The sequence below is a fragment of the Sander lucioperca genome, chromosome 4, assembly GCF_008315115.2.
Source record: "Sander lucioperca isolate FBNREF2018 chromosome 4, SLUC_FBN_1.2, whole genome shotgun sequence".
In the NCBI taxonomy this organism is placed as follows: domain Eukaryota; kingdom Metazoa; phylum Chordata; class Actinopteri; order Perciformes; family Percidae; genus Sander; species Sander lucioperca.
In genome coordinates, this window is record NC_050176.1 from 18,004,701 (window position 1) to 18,025,575 (window position 20,875).

The following is a 20,875-nucleotide window of genomic DNA, read 5'->3' on the forward strand; positions in this document are numbered from 1 at the left end:
TTTGCACTGCCCATATGCAACAGATGTGTACTGATTTCTCAAAATGTGTGCTCTGAAATGTATTTTGTTGTTTAAACTCTTCACAGCTACGCCTTTCTTATGTACGTGGCCTTTTTGATAGTGTCATTGTGAAATATTGCTGAGAACTGTTATTTATTAGTTTGCATTCAGTTTGCCTTTCTTTTTATTGTAACCCAATAACAATCAGTTAATTTCATCCTTTAGAGAGTGACTCCAGGAGCAAATATAATGTAATAGCATCCAACATGTTAGAGGAAATATAGTAAATAAATAAATACATGCAATGTTTATGTAGCAGAAAAACTATAAAAAGCACATTACAAACACAATATGTTTGTATGAGAATGTGGTTGAACAACTGTGTAAAAATCATACTATGGATATTTAATAATATTTTTTTTTTTCAGAATTGCAAGGCATGCCAATATGTATATTGATATACACATGAATACTTATTATAACGTGCCTAACAACACATTATTTAGGCCTACAAACAAAATGGAATGAACTGAAGAAAAAGGGGAAAAAACACAATACATTTTTTTTTTATAAAACCTTGACACAGTACACAATACATGTAGGCTATTTCACTTGCTGTATAATGCATTAGACTGGCACTTAAAAACTAAGGTAGGCTACGCATTTCCACTATTCATTATATGTTTTGTTCATTTCATTAGGCTACACATTGGCCTTTAACTTAGGCTTGGCAGAGAACAAATTAATTAATCAATCTAATTAGTTTACTTTCATTTGTTGGCCATACCTACATTTATTCAAGAAAATTCTCATTTTCATATTATTATTTATTATTGTTATGTCATACTAAGTGCATGTGTGTGTGACTGAAAGTAGGTCAGGATTTCACGGTTTCACAGAGCAGCACGCTTATGCTGTACTTCATCACATTGGGCGTGACTTTTAGTACTGTAGCCAATCCCCTGTCTCCATTCTGTGACGGGCGTGTCATACATTCAGTGCCCAGAAACCGAAGCTAACTCGAATAAACAACTAACTTAGCTTGTCAGCTAGTTAGCAACTTCTGGTACGTCTTCATTTCATAAGGGATTTAATTTAACGTGATACGGGTTTGTTAACCCTTTAGATGTCTAATTTTTTAAATTTAGTTGACCTTTAACGGCTACCATTTAATTTGTTTTATTGTAGTGTTAGCTAAATATATATAACAGCAAGTTCGATGTTTGGTTAGCATTAACGTTAGCTATCTGGCTGTGATAATCAACCTAGCTAACTTTCTGTCGTTGCTAATGGCTAAAGGCTAGCTAGTGGAGCCAAGCAAAGAACACAAGTTTGTTTATTTATTTTTTGCTGCATTTGCATTGTTGCTCTTTCCAGACATGGCGTCGTTAACGGCGACAGAACCAGCGACATGCCCGGGTGCAATACCAGCAGCAGAATCCATAGTGCCCGCTTGCATGTTTGCACCGGACCAGGGATGTGCCGACGATCCATGCAGCGTAGAGGGCTTTGATTACGGCGAGGGTACAAACGGCGAGTCCGCGGATCATTTAGACTTAAGCAGCAAGGTAGGCCTCACTGTAAATTGCACATAGTAACGTTAAGTTTTAAGACGTTCCAGCCAATCAGCTGTTTGTTTTGATTCGGTAAACGAATGCTGTGCAGTGGCATTACGAAATCCGTGCTGCATGTAAGCTGCACACAGCGCATTTTGTGCTGGCTGTGCAAAACACCAGAAAGTGACACGTATGTTGCATTACGTATGTAATCCAGCTGGCAGGTTACCCAACCGTGGGCTGTGTCTACTGTATATGCAACATTGTCATGTATTTGTTTACTGATAAAAGGAGCAGACTGAATTTACAAAACAAAACTCTACTGACTGATTTGCAGAGCACATCGCCTTAAAACAAAATATAGCTTACTTGTAGAAGTTGTGACATCAAGACACTTAGAAAATATACTACTTGTTTGACTCTGTGTTTGCTCTTATTTGACCTTTCCACGTCTTTCTCTTCTCCTGTCTCTCACTTTTCAGCTGGTCCTAGTGAGTCCAACAGGGCAACAGTATGATTCATTACTACGACATCTGAGGGAGCAGATAGATGAGGGGTGCGGAGAGACAATCTTTGTGGTTGGGATGGGATCAGGTAAGGATAACTTTTTGAGCAACTTAAGGATTGAGAGCATACACTAGGGTCCACCAAACACCACATTATTCAACAGAGTGTCAGCTACAACTGGATCCATCAAAGAATATGATTTGTTGTTATAAATAAATGAGCATGTGACAAATACCTGCTTTTGTTATCTTGAACATTTTAAAAGGAAGCAGAAGGCAGTGCAAATCCACATTACAAGTTTGGTTTTAAGTGATTCTTGGTGGATCTTTTGTATGCTCTCTTGAGGAGTGTAGCGATTCAGGAAGTTATGTTCTGCAATGTATGTCTGGAGCAATGAACTGACACATCTATGCATGTAGATGTCTTCCATATAGTAGGAAATACATGTTAGTGTTTTTCCTAGGTTTGTGGAAGACTTAGGTGCACGTATTTGGTGGTGGTGGTGGGGAGGGTGGATTTCGGGGTTTCCTCCCTCATTTAAATGTTACGTTTTTCTCAGAAAAAATCTGCAATTTCACATCATTTTAGACCTTTATTATCACCGTATCTGGGTCTGAAATGGTGGAACAGCTAGAGCAGATAATAAATAGATAATGCTCAAAAAGCTTAAAGACAAATATGCTAAAGAAGTCCACTGGGGACCAACAACAATCATTAGATCTGAGCAAGACATTTAGTTAGTTTTGATGCTCAAATCGATTTTACATTCATTCGGCTTAGGGGGTGCCCAAATTGACTTGGATGCTACGCCTAAGCCTTATGATAGTAGAGAAAACCCTGCGCGTGTTACGAGTAGGTCAAAGATAAAAGCCTCTGTTGGTAGATTCAGAAGTTAAAGTAAAGTGTGTTATCCTAGAACAACGTCCTCCTCTGCTCTTAGCTCTGATAAGACCACAAGACCTGTACTGATACTGTACTGGCCTGTTTGCGTTCATGTGCATATACATTAGCTGTTGGTGCTTCTACAGTTACGACAATCGGATTGCATGTCTAAAAAGATTGTAAAATAGGAAACCTTGTTAATGTCATTAATGAAAATGGTGGCAAAATATATATCCATCAACCACTTTTTTTTTAAATAAAGAGAATGAGATGTTTTTATGAAAACATTTAATATAATACAATAATAGCTGAATCAAATCTCTCTATATTATCATTGACAACAAAGACAGGATTCACTGAGAGATATAAAATACGAGCTGACAGTTGATCATTTTCCCTCCTGCATTTTATAAATTCAAATGTCCATAGATTTTTTTTTTTTTTCGACAACAAACTGACAGGCATTTTGATAAACGTAGCTAAAACTGCTTTAAACTCACGTGACCTTTTGCGATCAGCACTATTGACAAGTCAAATAACTGAATGTTCTTCTGTTCTTTTACAAAAAAACAAATTGAATTATGAGGGACAGCCCCAGGGTTTTATTTGAACAAATACTTTTGGCCAGTTTACCAGCTGCATTGTTTTGTTAGAATCAAACTTCAAAATCAAGGGAAAACCAAGGCAGGTTTACTAGCATTTTCCATTCACAGCCGACCCTAGGAAATATGGATAATATAGCTTGCTGCTAAAAAAAAACCACATTGTATTTACACATTGGAACAATTTCAGGCAATGTAAGATAATTTTTTTTGCATCTGTATAAGTAGTTGGGGAAAGTAGTTTTTAGTGTATTTAGGAAAAAGCTAAGCCACTATTGTGAGCTATCACTTCTGTCAGCTGTGTGCCGGTGAGTCCTCCCAGGGAACTAACCCCATTTGTTTGCACTCATCGTTCATTCTGGAACCCTTCAGCCCCACATACAACCACGAGGGCTTTTGTTGGCAACCAGGGTTATTTTTTGCCTGTAACAGCATCATGTGTGACCCATGCGGCCTGTCTGTGGGTCCAAGCGCACGTATGAAAGGGTGTCATATTTCCCTAGTCAGCAAAGGGGGCTGTCAATAGTTCAGCAGTCAGTGTCTGTCTGACTGCCTAGCTGTCTGGCCTACTGACATGACTGGTTTGTTGCTGTTTCTCCATCTGGAATAACTTAGGTTTTGTGTCCAGGGTGTTTGTGGTGTTTATATTACATTTACATAAAAAAAAGATATATCCCTATGTAGTAACATATGACAATCGGCTCCGAAGCTAACTGGTTATGATGATCCAGTCATTTTGGCAGGTGGTGTTGTCCCAGTTCATAAGGTTTTCTCATCTCCACACCACACCCACTCTCACCTGTCCTATAAACCACCTGTTTATTTACTCTTTGTGCTACAAAGTAGGCATCCAACTTGGTATTTGTCCCCCTGGCCACCACCCTGTCATACAGGAAGCCACTGTGCAAACGTTACCAGGGTGAGGCTTAACATTAGCCTTGACATTTGCCAAACATTCTTGGAAAGTATATGCTTCTTTTTCTCCAAGGCACTCTTGATACAAGCATACATTAAATAGCAGATCATTCTCTCGGCGTAACTCTCTTTTTCTTCCCTTCTTTCGCCCTCCTCCTTTATCTACCGTCCGCTTTCTCCTCTCTGCTTAGATGGTGGTGACTACGGTCTGGATGACAAGGACATGGAAGCGTCTGTCGCCACAGTGCGGTCGCTGTGCGAACAGATAGAGGCTGACCTGATCTTGCTGAGGGAGCGGACAGACACTGGCGGAAAGATTCAGGACTACCTCATCCGCCGGCGTGTGGGCGAGCAGGATTTCCTGGAAGTCAGGTAAAAAAAAAAAAAACGAAGACCGTCATTAGACAGACCATAAACAAAGTACATGCTCAGTTAAATAATTTACAGGCAGAGAGAGGATGTGCACAGACTAATATAACAACATATAGTTCTCTGCACGGATACTTGTGGTTCTCACTCTTCACATTCTCCTTTTTTTTTAATCTTGTCTCCAGAGTTGCGGTGGTAGGGAATGTGGACGCGGGGAAGAGCACTCTGCTGGGGGTTTTGACCCACGGTGAGCTGGACAATGGCAGAGGCTTTGCTCGCCAGAAGCTCTTTAGACACAAACATGAAATGGAGAGTGGCAGGACCAGCAGTGTGGGCAATGATATCCTGGGTTTTGACCAGGAGGGACAGGTGAGCTTCTGCCAATGCTCAGGACTTACTGTATGAGCAATGGATGGCCGTGGCAAGTGCAAAATGAAGAAAGCGATAGCACCTATCCTACGTCTCCTAGCTCTCTGCTGCTTTGATTTTAAAGACGTTTGGATTCACTACCATATATTTAAAAACAGTGCTTGGAGAGAGGCCATGTTTTGACCGTAAAATTGTACTTATTGTTATTACTACTTAATAAGCTAGCTTTGTTGATTCCTCAAAGTGTGATGCAATTGTGAGATGTGATACCATTGCAAACAAAAGATGTGTCATTAGACTGTGCACAATTGTTTGGTTGCATGAGACCAAAACATAGATGTACTGTAAGTAAAGCCTCTCACATCACTCACAATTGCACAGTACAGACATGTTGATGGTGTGTTAAGGGAAAGAGGGACTTTCTTTACGCTGACAATCCAGGCTAACTGCCAATTGCCAGATAGCATTTGTCTTGCTGAAATATCCTGAAACTTAAAATCCAACAGCAGCAAACATGCTAATATACAGTAGATTTTTCCATTCAGATTAGATACCAGTACAGAAATGTAACTTTTAAAAAGTTGTGTTAGGCACTCTGGCTCAGAGATTTTTTTTTTCTCTCTTTTGGGGTTTTTATTCTACTCGGGTTTTAATTTCTTTCACACACTGTATAGATCATCTTCTGTTCTCTGTGTCTGCTCCTTTAGGTGGTGAACAAGCCAGACAGCCATGGTGGCAGCCTAGACTGGACCAAGATCTGTGAGAAATCCTCAAAAGTTATCACCTTCATTGACCTGGCTGGCCATGAGAAGTACCTCAAGACCACTGTGTTCGGCATGACAGGACACCTGCCTGATTTCTGCATGCTCATGGTGAGAGAGGGATGAGAATTGTGTGTGTGTGTGTGTGTGTGTGTGTGTGTGTGTGTGTGCGCGTGCGTGCGTGCGTGCGCCTTGTTGTTGAATCCTTGGTCATTTGTTAATTTTCAATTTCTCAAATGTCCTAGGCCAGTGGTTCTTTTTTTCAATATTGTACCCCTCTTTGAATTTTATTTTATTTTTTTTTTATTTTTTTGCAAAGGACCCCCTGACCAGCGCAAAACATTTTGATAGAAAAAAAAAAAAGTCTATATAAGGATGGACAATACAGCGCTGGCAGTGATACGTTCTAATTAATTAGTTTTGAATCCATCACTAAATTCATTCATTATTATAGTATAATTATTTTAGGAATTATGCATGACATATTTTTAAATTAGCATTTGGCAAAAATCTCACAAGACCCCTTCCACCACCCCCTAGGGGGTACACATACCCACATTTGAGAAACACTGTCCTGGGCAACCTAAAACCATTTTTAAAAGAAAATCCTCTTCCCTTTCCCTGTTCCCCGTCTCTCTTGTCTCAGGTCGGCAGTAACGCTGGCATCGTTGGCATGACCAAAGAGCATCTGGGTCTGGCTCTGGCCCTGAATGTGCCAGTGTTTGTAGTGGTTACTAAGATAGACATGTGTCCGGCCAACATCCTGCAAGGTAAAGAGACGTACCAATGTAATGCATTTTGAACTCCTAGACCTATTCGTGTTAGATCCCAAAAGAAGCTGTATATCTTTTTAATAACTCGCATCACATCTCTGCAATGCTTCTGTCAAAGTAAGATACGTTATTGTTGAAGTTCCAAAGTGTTGAGACTGCGGTAAAAAGTTTAGTGAGATTAATTTCTTGCATGGTAAGTTCAGCACAATTTATGTTCCCACGGCAGTAATTACATCAATACAACAACACAGCCACACCATACTAATCATTCTGTTGTTAACAAACTGTGTATAGACACTCATTCATTCTAAAAACTACTTGGCTCTGCTTTAATGATGTTAAGGTAGTGTGTATGAAACTCACCACATTAACAGTACATTAGCAAAGCAAATGGGAGCAGTTAAGAAAACAGGGAGTCTTTTTTTTTAATTAAAATTAGATTAAATATGTAAAATAAGTTAGAAAAAACATGGTTATCTCAAATAAAGGCTTACTCTTTACGCCAGTTTGCTTATTGTAGAGTATGTACTCCATCTCCTTGTGAAGCATTTTTCTGTTCAATGTTTTTTTGCTGTCTGTTCAGTTCCCAGACGTTGTGACAGCTGTTTGTTTTTGTTTTGAGAATTACTCATATGATGTATTTTTGTGCGGTTTTGTCTACGTGTGTGTGTATCTGCAGAGACCCTAAAATTATTGCAGAGGTTATTAAAGTCACAAGGCTGCAGGAAAATCCCCGTGCTGGTCCAGAACAAGGATGATGTCATCGTCACAGCCTCCAACTTCAGCTCTGAGAGGTGAGGAGGGCAGAGGGATGATAGGAGATAAATGGAAATCTGACAAACAGAAAGGCAGGAAGATGACGTGACAGAAAGCAACAAAGAAACTGCTTTATGTAATTCTTTATTTAAACAGGTAGTCTCGTGGCCGGCGTTGGCTCAGTGGGTAGAGCAGGCGCACATATACCGAGAGGTTTATGCCTCGACGCAGAGGTCCAGGGTTCGGATCCGACTTGCGACGATTTCCTGCAACTCTTCCTCCTCTCTCTCCCCTTTCTCACCTAGCTGTCCTGTCAAATTAAAGGCAGAAAAGCCCAAAAAATAATTTAAAAAAACAACAGGTAGTCTCATTAGGATTATGAGTGATACCTGTGTACTAGAATATACGTAGTTTGGACTGACACAGAAAATTCTCACACACACACACACACACCCCAGTTACATTAGTTTCACATTAAGAAAAGCAATTACAAGTGGAATCAAGTGAAATCTGAAATGAGAGATTCTGGTTTCAAAGTTTTTTTGCACCTCATTCCATTTGTGATGAGCAAACCAGCTCTTCCAAGTCATTATCAACAGTCACACTTTCCTCCTCTTACGCCCCCCCCCCCCTCTCTCTCTGCAGGATGTGTCCAATTTTTCAAATCTCAAATGTGACGGGGGAGAACATGGATCTGCTGAAGATGTTCCTCAACCTCCTCTCTTCTCGGACCAACTTCAACAACGACGAGCCTGCCGAGTTCCAAATAGACGACACATACTCCGTGCCGGTACAAAATAAAACACACACTCAGCTATATACTCCCCAAAATCGCTCAGACACTCTTTTTTTTTTTTTCTTTTTTTTTCAAAATGTTTGGCAGTGCTCCAAATGTTAAAGTCAAGCCCTGAGGGGAGACAGCAGCAGTTTGAGACTCTCTGCTGTTGCAGGTTACTACTGTTGGCAAAAGCCGATGGGTCTCTCAGCAGCATTGTGTCATGTAAAAAATGCTTTTTGAGTGGCACTCATTGATAAAAACCTGTATGTTAATGTGATTGCAGTTAGGCTTGTCGCGATAGTCAATAAATCAATTAATTGCACGATAAAAAAAAATTTGCTCGGTAATTTTTCCGGCCGCGATAATTTCCATTTGCATGCTTGTTTGTTTTCCTTGTCTCTCTCTCTCTCTCTCTCTCTCTCTCTCTCTCTCTCTCTCTCTACCAACTCTCGGTTCCTTAGCTTAACGAGGAGTGAACCCTCTTGTCAGTCGCATGGTCTTTGTGTGGGGGCGAGACTCCTGGCGGAGAGAGAGAGAGACAGCGAAAACGCTAGTTGTTGGAGCAGAGTTTCCCACAGCACTTTGTAGTTAAGGCGCCGTCAAAAAAAAAAAAAAAAAAGGCTGCCGTGTTACTCGGCGTCCTGTTTTCTCCCTTTCATTCTAAAGCACACAGTTGACACCCTGCAGGTGGAGACAGGCTTGGATATACACGCCGCTGTGGACTTGTGTCAGTCTCGCAAGCGGTTTCAGGAAAGTGGCTGCATGTGTCTGACAATGCACAGAACATTAACCAGTACAAGTCTACAGCTGTCCACGGACACGGAGTGTGGAAAGTGTGTCAGAGCCTCCCGGACGGTGAACTGAGACTCCGTTACTTGCTTGTCGGTCAACGGTTAATGATCGGTTATTTAATTTCATTGTGCTTTCTTTTCAAAATCGCCACTTACTAGCTAATAAATTAGCCTGAGTTAAACGCTAGCTATCAGTAAACAGAAGTGACGTGGTGGCTGGCGTGTGGGTGTGGGTGTGGGTGGGTGGGGGTGTGTGTGTGGGTGTGGGTGTGTATGGGTGTGGGTGTGTATGGGTGTTGGCCCACCCCCCCAGAGCTCCGACCTGCAGACAGCAGAGGAGCAGAAGAAAGTTGCTGCACCTTCGCCAAAATGAAGACTGAAAAACAGAACTATTTTGATACAAACATTGACTCGCCATGTTGCAGATAGCCACATAGATATAGATAGATATAATTTATTAATGATATATTATTTAAATTTAATATTTAGTATTAAATGTAGTACAGAGTCTGTAGTCTATCGCACAAACACTTGAGGAATGCTGCAAACATTTGACAGCCAGTATGAATTGCCTGGGAGAACATATGCGTGTCACAAACAGCAATTCCACAACTGTACGACAGCGTGAAAGACGACATACTGAAGGAGATCAAAGCCATATTGTGGATATTTAAAATGTCTTCCAGTTCCAGTGTTAAATATCCTTTAGAAATACAGGTGTATTGATCTTTGAAAAGGTGTACCTGCATTATTATGCCATTATCATTATATTAGATGAAAATGGTCTCAGAACGACAATATTATCGTATATTTCATTTCTGGGACAATTTATCGTCCAGCAGTTATCGTGACAGGCCTAATTGCAGTAAGAGGCAGCAGATTGATTTGCACAGCGAAGCAGTCACTGCTTTTAACACCAGAGCCGAATATAAAACAAGCAATTCCCGCTTTCATTTTACGGTATTAACGGCTTAACAGCTTTCCCTCGAGCAACATTTAGAGAAAAAAACCCTTTTGACATAGTGGTGCAAATAGACTACGTAGAGTACTGCTTTCTGGATATTAACAAACGGATGCATTGTGCATGCTGTGTGAAAATTCATGATAAGGTGTGAAGTTCCATAACTTTTAAGTGTTTACATTTACACTTTTAAGTAGAAAATCCTCTATGCACAGTCATAATTTGTAGAGAACTATACACTCAAGGCGTCATACCAATGGAGACCGGTGAAGACTGTCTCTACAGACGTATGTGATTGTTGATTGTCTCTTTGCAGGGGGTTGGCACAGTAGTTTCAGGAACTACGTTACGTGGAATGATACGCCTCAACGACACGCTGCTCTTAGGCCCAGACCCGCTGGGCACCTTCATCCCCATAGCAGTCAAATCCATCCACCGCAAGAGGATGCCTGTCAAAGAGGTCCGCGGTGGACAGACGGCGTCCTTTGCGCTCAAAAAGGTTTGTGGGAGAACAATGTGCCGGAATAACTGCTATCATAGACCATCTGAATGCTTTTTTTTTTACCTTATTGCAAAAACAACCTGACACAAAGTTAAGTTGTTAAATTCTCCTGAAAAGGATAACTGTTCTAAAACCTTTGGATATGATATGCATACGAATTAGTTCCCTAGCTTTATAATACGTTTTATAATGCATGCAAATCCTGCAACGTGTGGGTTTAGGTCGTGTTCTGTCTCTAATTCTAGTTTGGCTTCATCACTTCCCTAATTCATTTTTCAAATCTATTTCTGCTGTATTCTTTTTTGTGTTTGTTTTTTTTGTTATGTCTCAGATCAAACGTTCATATATAAGGAAAGGAATGGTGATGGTTTCCCCAAAGTTGATGCCACAGGCCACCTGGGAGTTTGAGGCGGAGATTTTGGTGCTTCATCACCCCACCACGATATCCCCAAGATACCAGGCCATGGGTTAGTTTCAACGCACCTCAGTCCCTTTCACACTGCCGTGCACCGGTTCACGTAGCTTCTGTATGTCTTTGGTTTGCCCGATCTGCTCTTTAGATTTTGATTTGCAGTTGCACTTGGATTTTATGAGGTCTCGCTTTATCCAAACACTATATGGTCCCCCTGAAACATTCCTTCCGAGACTAACTGAGTCACACTCTCTCTCTCCGTCACACCAGTCCACTGTGGCAGCATCAGGCAGACCGCCACCATCCTGACCATGAACAAAGACTGTCTGCGGACAGGGGACAAGGCCACAGTCCATTTCCGCTTCATTAAGACTCCCGAGTACCTGCACTGTGACCACAAACTGGTGTTCAGGGAAGGACGCACCAAAGCTGTGGGCACCATCACCAAGGTACTGAAGCTTCAGTGTAGATGTGGGTATCTCGGCACTATAAGGCTGCGTTCAGACAGCCTGCGGCGGACGTCCAACGGTGCGGTAAAAACGCAGGTCTTTACATCCATTTTCAATGGGGGTTGAGCGTTTAGGCTGCGGTGCGGGTTTGCCGTACCCTGGAAATTCAGAGTTTTCGCGAGAGCACAATTTGAATTTGCTCAGCGAGTCACTCGGCAATGAGTTGGGTCATTTTCATTACTCCTAGCCAGACCCTTAATCTTTTGGATTTGGGTCTGGATTTCCAGGCTAGGTTTGCCGGAGGGGGGGGACACGCAAAAAAATCTGCAGCAGGCCTGTGGTGAAAAGTTGAGACTGACTCAACTTATGGAGAAACGCAAACCCACATCACGCTGCGCTGGCCAGTCATGTAACCGGCGATCAGGGTTGTCGGTGTGTTTTGAGCTATGGTTCGGGGCGGTGTGACAATCCTGTACAGTAAACATGAAACATCACTGCCTTTATTGCTGAAACTAAACACGAGCACTGAACTGCCCGGGAGTGTGTGTAATAGCTGAATGTTTCCTGCAACAACAAAGCACTCGCTACGTCTCGCTCGTCTCTTTTCTTTCTCCGATGAAATAAAGCTGCCTTGTGCAGTCGGAAATGTCGAGATCTGTAAATGATCTGAGGAAAACAGTAATTGGGAAATATAAAGTCTACTTGTGCTATGTTAGGGGGGGGGGGGTTTAAATAATATAACAGGACGTCACACAAGTGGCCCATTTCAGTGACGCTCCCACCGCCGCACCACCCTGCGGCAAATCACCTGATCGCTTTTTTTGGTCTGAATGCAGCTTTATTGAGTCGTCGTACATGACAAAACCCTGATTAATGCAGGTCAACTGACACCGGCTGTCCTTGTGGTTTCAGCTTCTCCAAGCAGTGAACACCCAGGCAGCGAAGGCCCAGCAGGCCAAGATGCAGGCCAGTAAGAAGACTTTTAAAGAGGGCACGGCAGCCAATGAAGAGGCTGGATCAACAGCACGGCCGCCCAGTCCTAACACAGCACAGCTACCAGTGAGTCAATCCACGCTCAGTGAACCTTTTATAATGTGTAATGTTTTAAGGAAAACAGGTGAGACATTCCCTTGGTTATAACATGCTTTTTTTTTTTTTGCATCCATTTTTGCAATTACAGTTACATCCATGGGCAGAGTTGGCCTCATGCATCGCTGTTTTTATTAAGGATCCTTGCACCTAAAAGGATTAATTCTCAATACAGAACTAGTCAATCTTTTGTATATATTTATATATATCTCATTTGTATTGGTTTTTCCAATCCAGTCGTCAACATCGTGACATAATGCATGGCAATTACCCTTGATTCAGGGTAGTATCATTGATTACTAAAATATTTAGTTTGCTCTGAGTTCCCATGAAAAAGTATGTTTAACAATATGTAAAGGGTAACTTTCTTTCTATGTTGTTGTGTGTACGTGACTGATGGTAACAACAACAATCCTATTTACATGGAGTGGTGGGTTTAGCAAACGCAGTTCCGCGGGTCTTTTCATGATTAACAGAAAGGTCGACCTCCTTAGAAATCCTTTCCATAATGTTGTCAGACACTTATTTTAGATATTATTATAGATATTAATCTGAGCCTGTCAGTGGCAAAACGAGCACTTTTGTGGGCGTAAGCTGAAGGTGCTCAATGGCCCTGTTAACATTGTAGGTTGTTTCGCTGACTGCCGACTGCAGCACTCTTGCTTAAAGGTGCCGTAGGTAGGATTGCGAAGATCCAGGACTTAGCCAAAAAAATTGAACATCGACAACTTCTCAGTCCCTCCCCCCCTTTCTGCTAAAGCCCAAAACGGTCTCCTAAGCCCCTCCCCCCCATAAGGGAGAATGAATGTGTGTGCATGAGCAGTGATTGACACACAGTTAGACACCCCCCCCCTGGCCCTGATTGGTGCATCTGAACAGGGAGCGGTGGATTTTTTTTACAAATCGCACTACAGGCTGTAGGTGGTGCCAGAGGAGCTGGATTTTTTTTTTATTACCTGCTTCATGTATTTCTACTGGAACATAGTTTCAGCAAATATGACAGAAAGTTAGTTTTTTTACAAGTCTTACCTACTGCATCTTTAAAACTGGACCAATGTCAAAGACTGTTGTTCCCACTTAGACCCAAAAACATCGGAAAACAGGGTCCAGGTTGGAAAAAAACAAAACAAGGTTACCCTTTTAATATCATCTTAAAAATAAAAGCAAGAATATATTCAAAACTGTTTTGTAATGCTGCTCCGATTTTGAATTTTATTTTAATATTATAAGTATGTTCAAAATTGGCATGAAATGCTACTCGTTTCCTTTTCTTCCTGCTTTTGAGTCTTTAGATTTGCGAGTTGATTTCTCTTTCACTGTCCCCTCTCTTACTGCTCTCACCTTTCATTGGCCTTCTTACCCTGCCCAAAATATCCTGCTTTCATCTCCCCGAACGGTCCCACCTGTCCCCCTCATCATCCTTCATTTACACACCTCCTCTGATCCTCGCCCCTCCTCTCTGCCTTTTCTGCCCTACGTGCTCTTTCCTTGAACTTTAACACTTTACTTTTTCTGCTGCCACCTCCCTTTGCTTTCCCTCTCTCCCTGTCTTGGCATGCTGCGTCAGACAGTGGCAGAGGAGGAGGCGTTATGTAAAGATGGCAACAAAGAGAACAAGGTAAAGACCTTTCTGCCGTCCTTGTCTTATTAAGCTTGGATGTTGTTTTGTTGTTGGTTTCTTCACTTTCTAAACTTTCCAAACCAATGTTTTCTAAGCATGCATAATTCAGCACAGATCATAGTTGCACAGAGTAAGTAACACTTTATTTATATGGCACTTTTAACCCTTGTGTTGTCTTCCCGTCAAACATGAAAAAACACTAGCTTTTTTCAGTTTTTTTTTTTGTTTTTCAAGGTTTTTCACTTTTTTTCCAACATTTTGATTGCTTTTTCTGACTTTAGTCACATTTTTCCGACGTGTCACATTTACAATGTTTCGGGCGCTCTTTTTTTGAAGTTTTTGATGTATTCTTTTGGTGTTTTTAACATTATTTTTCATTGTTTTTGTCGCTTTTCCCAACCTTTTGTCATTTATTTATTTTTAACATTTTCGGCGCTTATTTTGACGTCCCATATTGTCTGATGTAAAAAAACTTTGAAAACGGGTCAAATTTGACCCGAGGACAACATGAGGGTTAAAAACACGCAGTTATAAAGTGCTTCACACACACACACACACACACACACACACACACACACACACACACACACACATGCGTTACAAAACACGAGTTACGAAATACAAATTCAGTTTAAAAATGCAGCATAAAAGGGGTACCCTTTACACAAAGGCTAAAGTATAAAGGTGGGGTTTTAAAAGACGCTTTAATCAGTTCAGAGATTCAGCAGACCTAACAGACAGAGGGAGAAGATTCCAGAGGGTTGGAGCTCAAATGGCAAAGGCACGATCACCTTTGGTCTTGTAGTTGGAGCGAGGAACGGATGAAAGATCAAGGTTGGAGGATCTGAGTGGGCGTCTAGTGGAGTGAGGAACAAGGAGCTCAGAAATGTAGCAGGGGAAAGGTCATGCAATGCTTCGGAGGGGATCAACAGGATCACACCAGGAAGCTTCTCTAGTACAACTGCAGTGTTTTACTGCTGGCCACTGAGCTTCACCTTTTAATAATGAAGTGTTTAATTGCTGAAAAAGTTACTGAATTGGAGCCCAGTGGTTCTAGATTAAGAAACAGTTGAGGTATACTTGCCTTTTAAAAAGGAAAACCCAACAGCTCCCTGATTGTGTATATTACTTACAGTATTTTAACGGGAGGTCTTTGTGTTTCTAATTTATGGTTCTCCCTGGTCATGGAATTTAATAATTCCAATTTTAGCATGTGTTTTTGAAAGTATTCTTTTTTTTTTTTTTTTAAATGTTTTGAAGACTCAGTCATAATTAGTTGCCATATAAAAACAGCTTGTGTAATTACAGGCTTTTCTGCAGTGTTGCAGTGGAGGTGGGCCACCCCCAACTCAAATTAAGACCCCACCTGCTAATTTCAGATTAAATGATTACGCTTTTATCGAATATAACAATAACCAGAGGAGCTACATCACACAGAAAAAAATGCTGTATATTTAATGAATGAGGAAATTACCACCTCCACTTAAAATGGTGTGGGGAATAGGCATGGGCCGGTTACCGGTTTCAAGGTATACCGCGGTTTGAAAAAGTCCCGGTTTCAAAACCAACTCAACTTTTCTATCATACTGTTCCTGCGGTATGAGCTGTTTTCAAGTCTTCAAGGACAGAAAGTGAAGTGCAGTAAAATAAAATACAATGGGCCCTATCTTGCACCCGGCGCAGCGCAAAGCCAGTGTCTTTACTAGTTTAAGACCGACGCAGTTGTCAATTTCCCGTCCGGCGCCCACGTCGATTAAATAGCAAATGCACCTGCGCCCATCTGTGCGCCCAAACCGGTCTTACAGGGAGGTGTGTTCAGGGGCATTCTTGGCGTATTGCTATCTTGAGGCAGCGGAAAGTGATCGCACCATTGACCAACAAAAACCTGGTCTAAAGTCAATAACGCAGCATTTCATTGTTATTTTAACAACACAAACAAGCAAAAGATTAAAAATAAAAATGTTACAATGTGAAATAGTATTATGATATGATCTGCTCACATGCTTTCACTTCACGCAGGAGCAGATCAGTTTCTTCTCCTGAAAATCTCTCCTTCCTGCTTAGCAAATCTGCCATCATAATAGCAATGTGCCAAAGTACAAACACGCCTGGCTTTTAAAGGGAATGGGAGATGACACTCTGATTGGTTTATTGCATGTTACGCCCAAAACACACCTATGACTAATGAAGACACTAAGTACAACCCTTTTGTGCCTGGCGCCCATTGTGTTCAATGGAAAAAAAAGTTGTTTTTTTTACCCAGACATTTCAAAATAATACATTTTAAAAGCTGTAATTGCAATAACACGAAACCGTGATATTTTCACACCGTCAGAATCTTATACCGGCCCATGCCTAGTGGGGAAAACCACGAACCGCTGTGACTTACCTGTTTTCATTTTATTCCTTCCCCCAGGACAAACTTTAACCACGTCTTGACTATGGCTGCACAATTAATCGCAATTTTATCGACATCGCAATATGGACTAGTGCAATATCCAAATCGCAGGGGGGGTGCAATGTTTGTTAAAGGCAAAATATGTGTCAAACCGTTCTAAAATAAAGTATTGTGGTGCTGCAGAGACGTCTCGGCCTACAAATCCTACAGAAAAAATCTTTGTTTGGTACAGATCCTCGCAAAAAAATCACACTTCAATCATTTTTTTTTTTATATATTTTGCAATGAAAATGAGAATAATGATACAAAAATGATCATTCCCTCCAATATCGTGAATCATATCGCAATCGCAACATCAGTCAAAATAATCTCAATTGGATATTTTCCTAATATTGTGCAGCCCTAGTCTTCACCCTCTTAACCTTTTCAAGTTTTCTTGACCTTTTCTGAGACCATGGTCCATGGTGATAATTCACTATAAATAACAATAAATTAAGTTCAAAGCACGAGTGAGAAATGCATTCCTGTTTTCTCAGTTCATTTCTGACCCGCATTTCATGCAACAGCTGACTCACTGTGGCCTTCCTGTCTGTCTGCAGCTCAAGTCGGGAGGCGGAGGACGCAGGAGAGGCGGTCAGAGACATCGAGGGAAAGGCCTGAGCGCTGAAACGATCTCCACAGCCGTGCCCGCGGGAGCAGCCGGCACAGCCTAATAAACACATCCCGTCCCATCTCTTTGCGCAGGGAGGGAAAGTGACTGCATGGTTCTCCGGTTGGTTGCGTACTGAATGCACACGTTTCTTTAATATAAAATGACAACGGATTAATTTTCATCATGAAAGAGTGAATTATCTTCCACATTAAGTCCATTTAAAAGCTTTATTTGTGTAATTATTTTATGGGCTGGTGAAGATAATATTGAGTTTGTATTTAGTTGCAGTTAGATTTCATTATATAACCCTTTTCTATTTTACTGCAGACGTTCGGGGGGTGGGGGGGGGGTGGTGGTCAATCTTGTTATCTAGTTCATCAGAACTTTTCTTTTATGGCATTAACTGTTTTCCTCAGCCAGCAGAAGCGTCAGTCACTTTCCCTGCCTAAACTTTCTCCACACTCTACTTTTTTGACACTCTACATATGTTCTTTTCCTCTCTCGTCATCTCGTGTTCACCTCCACCTAACTTTTAAAGAACGCATCTTTTTTCCGGACGGCACCACGGTTGGAGTCCCAGTACTGCCACGTCAGTCACACGAGGAAATAGACTGTATTGAGTAGTTGAAAAACTTGTTTTTCTTGTATGTACAAAGCTCCGCGCCATTGGCTATTTGAATTCACATTGGGAATTGACTGAACTGAAATGGAATTGATGCCAACCTTAGGTGTTTTCATGTCTGTGACATAAAGCAAACAATTTGCTAAGGGGCAGAAGAAAACAAATCACATGAGCTGGATGCTCGTTAACCCTCATGTTGTCTTCGGGTCAAATTTGACCCGTTTTTAAAGTTTCTGTAGCAGAAATTTGGATTTCTTTCAACCAAATGGATGGTTCCTTGAAACGCTCTTCGCAAGTCAAATTAAGGATCAGTTCACTACTATCACTGACTTTTGGGTGTTTTTATTCAATTTTATAGCTGACTTACTCTGACTAAACTTTGACAGTCTGTGATTATCCATCAACATCCTCTGATCCTAAATATTAGTCAAAATAATTCATACTTTCTAAACTCAAAAGTTAGATATAATTTCATAGGCTATATAAGGTTTAGTGACCAGAAATTCCAAAAATAGTGGTAATAAGTTGTCGTTAGTGTACACTGGTGGTAGTGGGGAGGGAAAGCGCCGAAAACGTCGAACAATCCTACAACAACGTTGAAAAGAGACAAAAACGTTTTAAAAAAAACCAGCAAAATAAGTGACAAAAACGTCAAAGATGTCAAAAAAAAAAATTCATTTTCAATTTTGACCCAGAAGGACAACACAAGGGTTAAATTGTGTAGTTTTATGTCGGTTCACCCCACCGTTCTGTTGGGTTGGTAGCTAAAATTGTCCTCTGGAAGTCACTGTCTGAAGATTTGCTTTCCTTGCGTAACAGTGGTAAACGGTTTGGTGAATTTTGTTGCCATGCGACAGAAAAGTTATTGTCCTATCCTGGACCACTGGATACTACACTGTTCACAAGCCATCGCCTGTCATAGTGTTATGTCACATCTTGTCGATAAAGAGCAAAAACAGTCTCTTATCCATTTGATCTTCCCTAGCGTACATTTGATCTTGCCATAGAAAGGTCATTTTATCATTGTTGAGCCACTGTTTGAGCCAATGATGCAGTTTTACTAGATGCAGTTCATGCAGCTAAGAGAGAAGCCCAACATGCCCTTGCATGTCAACTGTCATATGGCGCTTTTCCATTACATGGTACCAGCTCGACTCGCCTCGACTCTACTCGCCTTTTTTGGATTTCCATTACGAAAAAAAGTGCTAACAGGTACTTTTTTTAGTACCACCTCAGTCGAGGTTCCAAGCGAGCTGAGGCGAGCCGAAAAGGTGACCTGAAAGCAACAGACGGGGGTGTCCTGAACAAACCCGCTATTTTTAAATAGTTTAGCCAGCTTCTTTAGAAACTAAATGTGTCTTCTGGCAACAACACACACCTTCAACGTTCTGTGTGTGTCGCGTTAGGTCACGGCAGTTTACTGCGGCGCCGCTTGTTTTACAGTTCTGCGGAGGCTCCGGCAGAGCTTTCGCCGTAGCCTACGTACACACACACATGCTGGCTCGACGCACACACCAGCGCACAAGTATAAACATCAGGCCACTTTTACATAGGCTACGGCGAAAGCTCTGCGTGGAGCCTCCACAGAACTGTAAAACAAACTCAAGTGGCCTGATGTTTATACTTGTGCGCCGGTGTGTGCGTCGACCCGGCATAAGACGACCAGCCACGCTGAGGCGGTACTAAAATCTGCAATGGAAAACGGACGCACAGTGTGTCGAGGCTAGTAGAGTCGAGGTGAGTCGAGCAGGTACCATGTAATGGAAAAACGCCAATAGTGGCTTTGTCATGTGTTAGGTTGGCACAAGTCATTGTGAAGTCATCGACTCAGTTTACTGGGATATATCTTAAACCAAGCAGGCATGAGCACACATTCCTTCCATTTTGATGCAGTCTGATACCCAAAAATCCAGAAGTTGACACTCCCAAGCACAACAATTATTCATTCAGCAGTGGTGTTTCACACCTTAAATGTAAAGCCAAGTAAGAACATATTAAAAATGTACTAAACATGATGCTACTGTGACTTCGAGTGTCTGCCTATCACTTCTTTGTACTCCGTATGAATCAGAGTGTGGCCGCAAAACAAATCATTTCAAGGCTCAAATCCAAAATGTGTGTCAGACAGGAAGTCAATGTTTTCATGTGATTTTTTTTTTTTTTACATAATTTACATATGTTTTATGATTCAGTTTTTACTCTACAATAGTCAATCAGCCAAATTAACCACAGGACAGAAACTGTGTGATGTTTTTATGTAAAGGGTCTGAACGCAGCAGCCGATAGTGTCCCAAGTTCCAAGTCATCAACAGACCGCTACAACCTTTTGGTCTGTATTTTTCCCGCTGGTTTTATCAAGTTGTTCAATGGTCCTCTTCCCAGTTTTAAGTTAACTAAATAGTCTTATTGGGTGTCACAGTTTGAGGGTTTTTTTTCTTCTTCTTCCAATGCCCCACTGTTCATGTACATACTATGATTTCATGCTGGTCAGTCTGGTCTGAGAGTCTTTTGGGCCACTGAAATACCCATTTTATAAAGATCACAAACAAACTGAACTGCCAGAATCTTAGACCTTACCAATTTCATTTTGAAGGTACACGTGTCTATTGTATGTACAAAAATACAATGTTGTGAAGAAGAACCAAGGATTAAAAAAAAAAAAGCCATTTAAATGAAGTGGTGCCAGTTTGTGTTGTAAAAAACTGACTTGCATAATACTATTTATGTTTAAGGCATTCATGTAATGCTGTATGAAAGATGATTGCAAATCAAGTCGGACCACATTGAGCTGAAATGAGGCTGTTAGTGAAATGTAGCTCTGTTTTCCAGATAACATAATTGCTTGGGATGTTTCCAAGCCATCATTACCCGACTAGCATTCCACATTAGCTCGTAGGTGCCGTTTGACCCCCTTTTGTGGTATTGCTGGATGTTTACAACATTAAATTCAAACTAAATCTGAGTGGACGTGATCAGAAGGAAATGTGCGGTTCAAAGACATTAGCATAAATATTAGCATTTGTTTAAATGCAAAAGAAATTAGTTGCTGGCTGGAAGATCTGCTTTTTCATTGCCATGCAAATGTTAAAACTACTCTAATACTTTTATAT

At 41.2% G+C, this 20,875-nt stretch overlaps 1 protein-coding gene across 2 annotated transcripts; it reads left to right on the forward strand.

Annotated features, from left to right (window-relative positions):
• The first annotated feature begins 848 nt into the window (after window positions 1-848).
• On the forward strand, window positions 849-17,304 carry gtpbp1l (GTP binding protein 1, like). Of its 2 annotated transcripts, XM_031289026.2 has the most exons (15): window positions 849-1,066; window positions 1,378-1,568; window positions 2,039-2,150; window positions 4,654-4,834; window positions 5,017-5,200; window positions 5,908-6,072; window positions 6,608-6,731; window positions 7,414-7,528; window positions 8,136-8,280; window positions 10,337-10,519; window positions 10,854-10,989; window positions 11,205-11,383; window positions 12,296-12,442; window positions 14,040-14,090; window positions 17,091-17,304. In XM_031289026.2, the coding sequence occupies exons 2-15, from the start codon at window positions 1,380-1,382 to the stop codon at window positions 17,202-17,204; spliced, it is 2,025 nt and encodes a 674-aa protein (XP_031144886.1). In that variant the 5' UTR covers window positions 849-1,066; window positions 1,378-1,379; the 3' UTR covers window positions 17,205-17,304. The 2 variants fall into 2 exon arrangements, with proteins under 2 accessions (XP_031144886.1, XP_031144887.1); XM_031289027.2 differs by lacking the exon at window positions 14,040-14,090.
• Window positions 17,305-20,875: the final 3,571 nt, after the last annotated feature.